Below are 7811 nucleotides of genomic sequence, written 5' to 3'. Positions count from 1 at the left end.
TTTAAAAATATATCATTAGTTAATTGGTTACTCAGTTAGGAATTATACATCAGGGTCTCTGAAAGTTTCAAATTTAAATAGTATAGGAATCATCTGTCAAGGTATTTGAAAATTTCTGATTTCAGTTGCTTGTTAGTTAGGAATTTATTTATTTAGTGATGAGTCATTTAGGGTCTTTAAAATTTCCAGTAGTTAGTTGTTAGTTAAGAATCCTCCAATAGGATTTTTAAAAATGTCAATAGATGTTAGTTATTTAGTTAGTGAAGAATCTTTCATTAGGGTTTTTAAAAATGTTCAATAGGAATCATCCATTAGGGCTCTTTTGAAATTTTGACAGGTCCCTAGATGTTCTGATCTTCCCTCTCACTACTATTTTTTTCTTTTTTTGTCTTCTCTATGCATGTGACAGTCTAGAGCTTTTCAGAACTGTTCTTTTCCACCATAATCCCTTCCTGGCTTTTTGGATTGTTTATACAAAATATAAATATCTCCACCTGTTGTTCCCAGTTGAAACGCTCTAAGTGTACAGCACTCCACCTGTGCTGGAACACCTGCCCTATAGAGGCTTTGTCCCAAAACGCATGTTCATAACACTCTCTGAATCTACTGTCCTTCAACAATGTCCTGATTTGATCTGCTGGTCGGTGATTCAGCTCAGACGTTTGTATGCGATCTAAGGCCAAACATGTGCTGCATTGCCACGTCATCTACACTAGCGCACAGATGCTGTCGTGGAGCTGTTTTAGGGCAAGAAGGCCAGGATCGACCTCAGATGAGTGTTATGGGATCACTCATCTCGATTCCGATTATTGTCACCCGGAGAGCCTTAAAATCAGCATTTGTGTTCCCTCACAAGAATATAATTTGCTATACTAGCTACAAACTTTTGTTCGCTGCACATAATATTATGAAATATTAAAGCAATAAGCCATGGGTAATTATTTGAGAGATTTTGAGAAAACATTGGAGTCTAAACACTGTACCCCATTGAATTTCATTTTGTGGATCAAAAAACATTTTATATTCCACAGAAGAAAGAGATAATAGGCTACACAAGGGTGGTACCACCTTTTTTTTTGGGGTGGTTGCCTCTAGCTTTAAGTTTAATAGTAGAAAAAAACCTTCTACTAAGAATGCTAATATAATTCATTAGGCCCACTGTAGACTGTTTATGGTGTAGCTTAGCGCATTAATATCAATGTGAGGTCACAGGTGTGTTGTATTTATCAGCATTTTACAACAGTTTTTAGCAAGGCTCACCAAATCAGAAATTCGACTGAAGTTAGAGAGCTAGCAGATTTTTTTTTTTAAACATGTCTTTTAGTTGCTTATGTTTCCTCTGTAACTTCTAGTTTACTATCAACACAGAAGGTAAGAGTAAGCCACTAGGGTGGTAGCCTACAAATCTGATTCTAGGTTTAGCAGAAGGAAATGTGTGTCCAGCCAGGGCCCACCCCCACAGTGTAACCTTGGCATTAGCTTGAACATGAAATCCTTTCTGCGGCGCATGCAACCTTTACTTTATCCGTTTTACTGCAAATTAAAATTTTGTTGCTTTTTCCGTCTGATTTTATGGGAAACATCTGGGGCTCGCACCACTCCGTAACTGTGGCCCGAGGCATTCTGGCTCAGAAGGAAGGCGGGAATAATGAGACATTATCAAACACGCTGCTGATGGATACGCACCCTCCCTCAACACACAAGCTTTTTTATTATTATATATATTTTTTTAAAATCCATGTGCCTCTCACATCATTTAGATTTGTCTATTAATGATGGGATATCCAAATCTTTTCCACAAATCGGTTCTTTCAAATCGGCAAAAAAGAATCAGTGATTCTTTTACGTCATGACGTTATACGTCTATTTAATCACGGCTGTGCATATTACTTGCTCTAAAACTTAACAATAAAGCCTTTTGTAGCCACATTGTAGTTTCTTTTATTTTTTTCCTGATAGAATTTTATTAGTAGCCTAACCATGTTTCTTTATTGTAGTTTAATTCATGATTTAGTAACCAGAATATATATATAGTTTCCGCTGCGGTTGCAGAGATTTGTGCAGGTGCACAGAATAAAGGGAAAGGGAGAGGTGTGTGGGCTATCTAACAGTTGGTTTTCACTCTTCACCTCAGTTTTCACCAGAGATTTTTTCTTTGGGTTTCCCCGTCACCACAAGTGAATATTTAAGAACTTTTATTTTTATTTTTAAGCTGCAGCTGTTTTCTCGTAAGCATATCTCTATATTTGGGTCAATGGCGAGTTGCCAAATTTGTTTGTCAGTAAAAATGACACCTTTCCTATTTTCAATTTTTGAAGTAAAATTAATTTTCACATTTTTGTAGGGGTTAATCTGCCCTGAGATTATTAAAAAAAAAAATTTTTTTTTTTACATATTGTAGCCTAGCATAATCTTTTATTATTATTTCCTTTAAAAATAAACACTGAAGCAATTATGTTTTAAAACATTAACTTTTAAAATAGCTACTTTTGTGTAGCATAACAAGCAGGCAGGAAGTAATTTTGTTGTCATGTGACAAGAAAACCATAACACAGAGAGAGAGAGGACCTTTGATGGTTACACCACCACATCATTAGTCACAAAATCCCCTTTTTTATTGAAAATTATATTCATAAATGTACAAAACCAACGTGAATGGTGTTTTAAACTAACTATGTTTACCTATTAAAACTATTTTATATTTTTAAACATTTTTTTTAGAATCTCAGACATCACATCATTGACCCATATAGCCTGCAGACATACAGCTATCTGATATAAAGGTTCCTGACAAAGTTCAATACTAGACTTCAATTATTATTTAAAGCTCTAAAATACCCTAAAATCAAATAAATTGATAAAAGCAAACTACATAATAAACACAACTGTTTAAACAGTTATTAAGTGCCATAAAACTGGAAATAATGTTAATATGTTGTGATTTAACGCCATCAGATGTTTAGAGTTCAATTATTCTTGAACAGGCCCACAGAACAACGGAGCTTTTATCAAACATTAATGCCTCAACAGTGGAGTCGTTGCTTTTAGATTTCTATCAAGCTAAGCCTGGGAAAATGAGATGTAAACAATTAAATGCTTTGCGAGCGTTGGTGTAGATTTAAAGGAGAAATGAAAAGGTCTGGTAGGGGTCCGGTATTTAAATGCGGTGGTTATCTGCGGTTGTTAAAGCATTTGCCTCCAGCCGTCTGGATTCAGTGGTTTCTTCTTATTAAAGCGGACAAGCTTTTTTTATAAGCTTAGGGGTAAAACTGGCTGGACTTTCTCTTCGGCTAATGAACCTGCACTGTTTTATAACAGTTTCTTTTTGTAACAAAATAAGGGGAAAATCTGAATGTTCTTTACTGTAGCGAAAACTGGCATATCTGGGGTGATGATGTGGACAAATCAAAGCGTTCAGCCTACGTGTTCAAAAATATGTTTTAATAAATAAGCAAAATGTACAATGGACGGAAATCGAAAAATGTTGCATAGGAAAAATCAAATGTATGCATTCATCCATGCAGCATACTTCAAGAAAGTATTGCTCTAAATTGCATTGGTCCCTTAAAAAAAGCTGACAATACTCACAGGTAGCCTATGTACAATACTTTTTTGTTTATATATATATAAACTCTTCTGTTTAGAGACAAACACGCAATATAGTTTGCATACAGATAACAGATGGCCTTCCTTTACTATCACCATGGCGACATTTAAGAATAACTTGTGAAAAAGATTAAATGTATTTGACGACACAGGAGATGTCATCTACGTTTCCTCTAAGTATATAAAAAGCTGTGTCCTTTGTGAGGATGCTCAGGTCCGTAGGTGTATCTACTGAATGTCCTTTGGCCACGTCATTGAGGTTTAGAGGTTCATCAATAAATCCTTTGGTGTCTTCAAAATTAGTGGAAGTAAACAGTCTGTGGAAGAAAAGAAAAGCATTATTAAGAAAGGTTCAAAAATCTGCTTCTTTCTGAAAGTTTTATGCCGCATTTTTCTACGAAAGCCTAAAGCTTCAAGATTTGCCTGTGGTTGAATGCACAGCCTTGGATTAAAATGTAGAGAAATGGGAAGCTATTAATGATCCCATTATTTAATTCTGAGTGGGAGCACATGCTTAGACAGGAAAAGGCTTGGTTCAAACATGTTACACAAATCCCAGGTGGAATTACGTCACTGGAAAATAACTGTTTTAGGAGGTCATTTGGTTTGAAATGCGAAGCCGTACACCTGCCTTTCTTAATACTTTATGCAAATAAATTCATGAGAATCAGTTAGAATACAATCTAATGTCATCCCAAGGATTGAGTTTAAGGTTGTTTGACAGCTGTGTGTTGTCTTGATTGATGGAGGCCTAATCCAGCCATATAACCAAACCTCCAGCTTTATCCAGCTAGACTTCAAATGGGATGGTTAAAATGCATAATTATGATTACTCATTTCATTTTATATTTTAATAGCGTATTGGTGATATAAAATAGGACTGTATTCAGTATTGTAGACATGCATCTTCATAATAAGAAATACCACTGCATGCATATTTTAGTTAACTGAGCATCGTTCTTCATTATACAGGTGCTTTAAAGAATCTCCCGAATTGCACGTTTATTTCTACGAGTAGACTAAGATGTTTTCTTCTTCTTCAGTGGTTTCAGAGAACCTTAGTTTCTTCGTTCGTATATAAAAGCGTTCGAATGCATCTAGTTTTGATCATTCTTTTCCGTTTCTCTCTTTGTAACCAGTTTTTAAATAGCTGGTGAAATGTGTGTTTTATTCACTAAAGGGAAAATGTTCCACTAAATATAAATGATCCGTGAGGGTTGTTATTCGTTTCATAAGATCGACGATATAATGTGAATATGTTTATTATTCCTGGATAAGAAACGGATGCGCTTTGGCCCGGTGTGATGCGAACTTAACCGAGAAAAATGAGAATCCAGCGTTTGTTTTCTTTATTTGTAAATATAGGCTAGATTATTGCCATACTGTCTGTTGAGATGTTACCAGAAATATGTGTCTCTATAGAAGCTTTAGCAGTCAAGGAATGTGTAAATTAGCCAGTTCTCAAAATAATTCGGATGAACTTTAATTTCTTACTTTAAATGCGCGCGATTGTTTAACGATTTTATGTTTGCATTTAAAGCATAATAATTATCCATATAGGCCATATTAATTTAGTCAAATTAATATGCATATCATGACCTCTAGCATTTCTGTTATAATGCCACTGGTTTATGTCCTAAAGTAGCTATCTTTAAAAAAATGAATACTCTGACAACAGTTTGAATTTAATACCCCCGTGATAGCTACATTAAACGTTGATGTTAATATATATCCTAGGGTAACTTATAAAAAATAAATAGGTAACATTTTAAATCAACATTCTTTTTTATATATTTCTAATTATTTTAAATAATAAAATAATCAAAACGCTTTTTTGAGCTTGGCCTCAGGAGGATGTAAATATTCCACACACAAGAGGAATCTGTTCAGGTTATTGCTGTAGCACATATCCATGCATCAGAATGCTAATAAAACAATGTTAAACTAGTTTTTCAATAATTATAAAAGTTTAACTATCTAAACAAATCTAAATGAGAATTGTTGTGGTGTCAAGAGGATATAATGTTGCATTCGCGCTGAACTGTCAGTTGTCCAGAACAGCTGGAGTTCCTCTAAAAGCCTAGCAACTTAGCAAATGTTCTCAAAGAGCTAGCCCGACAATATGAAATCGTCTTGAGCTGAAATGACATCTTTCTACCCACCCTTTCGGCATTGTACGGACGAGTGTCTCCGTTAGTGGGACGCAGACATCGACCACGCGCCCTCCATCCTCCACACCGAGAATGCGTAACTGAGTTTCTCGTGCGCGACGTAGCTGCAGCTCGACATCTTGTTGTCCATCTCATCGCTCTGCAGCACCTGACAGAGGAAATCAATGTACCTGGAGGCGAGCTTGAGCGTCTGGATCTTGCTGAGTTTATCCGAGGGGAGCGTGGGGATGATTTTGCGCAAAGACGCGAAGGCGTCGTTCAGCGACTGAGTCCGTTGCCTCTCCCTGACGTTCGCCAGAACGCGCTGGTTCTGCAGCTCCTCAAACGACTGAGTGCTGCTCGGGCTCGGCTTTTTGTTCCGTTTATTCACGGAGCTCGGGCTGCTGCCGTCCTCGCTCGACTTTTTACTCTGTCTCCTCTTCCTCCCGAACCTTTTCTGCTGTCTGTCCAACTCCTCCTCGCTGGTCACCAGGCTGTCCACTGGGGAGACGGGAGAGCTTGAACTCTCTTCCATTTCTTTTTTAAAGAAATGAGAAGGTCGAGGAGAAAACGCGCTCTCCACCTTCGAATCCGTGGTTACACCGTTATATCCGTGCGTTTGTTTGTCCTCCGAAGTCCCGAGACTGCGCCTCCACTTCCAGAAGTAGAGCTTGGCACAGTTTTCCTCCCTCAGGAAGTTTCCTAATTTTTGGGGAAACTTTATCCTAGTCTCTGATGCTAAATACTAGTGTGAATGGAGGGGGAGGAAGTGCTGCTCTCTGATTGGTGGACTAATAAACGAGGAGGACCAGTCTAAAGTTACACTGCACCTCTCCACCGGCTGCCACTCAAATTGTACCCCACTTTTAGATCGATACTCTCGGTTTTAGACGATATATCAATCTCACACTGGAAAAAGATTGTAAATGGTGCAGTAAAAACGGGTATACTAAAAAAGTATTATGGTAAAAATTATGTTATGAAATTATAAGATAATAATGTAAGAAATTACATTGTAGGCTACACTTCTAAAATGGTTTTAGGTTATCTCAATAATTATCTCACGTTTGAAATATGGTAAAAGCAATATGGTAAAATATTGTTGAATATTTTTCTATAGGTAAAAACTAGTAATTACCTTATAATTTATGAGGTAAGTAAAATTTCTTGCATTACAGTTTTTTATATATTTAAAAAAGTTTAGTTGTCTGTTTATTTATTTGTTCATTCATTTATTTATTTGATGCCTTTTTTAAATTGTTTTATACGACAGATCAGGGCTAGTTGACACACTTTTTCTTTAGTGAATATTTCTCAATAGATGTGGAGTTGTCAAAAAACCTATTGAGCATTTCCACCGTTACTGCTCTAGAAAAAAATGGGGTAAGTTGTCACAATGCAATGCTGCCTTTAACCAGTTTATTATAGGCTTTACAAAATATGCAAATGGTAAAACAGACACAAAATAATTTATAACATTAAAAATGTAAAAAGGCAACATGTTACACTATAATTCTTAATATATTGGCTCCCTATAAGCTATAGCATATGCAGCATATGTAAACCTTCTGATATGGAAATTTAAAATTTTGAGAATTCGGCAAGGTTACAACAGTTTTAATTTTTCAAGCTATGCGTTTATGTATTGAATTTTCATATTCACCTTATGCCGAAAGTCTAATCATTAATGTTTAAGGCCATCATTTCTTTTTTATAGTTATTAATTTGCCACGAAAAGTCTCTCACCTCTTTGAGATGTAGCACACAGTAGATTAATTTCTTTGCAAGCGTTTCTTCACGCCATCCTTTCAAGTCAGATGAAAGACCTCTTCCTATTGTTTTCCAGAATAAGTCCAAGGTTTCACAATACCCTAAACACATGTAGGAGTCGGCCTGTTGTGAAGAACTTTTGGCAAAGCCTCACAGGCTTTTGCTCTTACACGGCCATTTGAATGCTGGGCCTGGACTGTCTCTTTGAATAAGACAATAATAATGCATGTCAGATTTCTTTTACCAGTGTCCAGTGTTCAAAAGGGGCTTTGGGATGTTTTGTAT

The 7811-nt window shown here is 36.3% G+C and overlaps 1 protein-coding gene across 1 annotated transcript; it reads right to left on the bottom strand.

Annotated features, from left to right (window-relative positions):
• Positions 1–2595: 2595 nt before the first annotated feature.
• twist2 lies at positions 2596–6465 on the bottom strand. The gene is made up of 2 exons (XM_079426404.1): positions 5769–6465; positions 2596–3923 (listed from the first exon to the last, which is right to left on the bottom strand). Exon 1 carries the CDS (start codon positions 6289–6291, stop codon positions 5800–5802), a length of 492 nt encoding a protein of 163 aa, XP_079282530.1. The 5' UTR covers positions 6292–6465; the 3' UTR covers positions 2596–3923; positions 5769–5799.
• Positions 6466–7811: the final 1346 nt, after the last annotated feature.

The sequence above is a fragment of the Barbus barbus genome (assembly GCF_936440315.1).
Source record: "Barbus barbus genome assembly, chromosome: 10".
NCBI classification, from domain to species: Eukaryota; Metazoa; Chordata; class Actinopteri; order Cypriniformes; family Cyprinidae; genus Barbus; species Barbus barbus.
This window is presented reverse-complemented; position numbering and strand designations above follow the sequence as displayed.

What these genes read in the sequence shown, in the direction of transcription:
- twist2 (XM_079426404.1), bottom strand. Translation starts at nt 6,291, where the DNA reads ATGGAAGAGAGTTCAAGCTCTCCCGTCTCCCCAGTGGACAGCCTGGTG.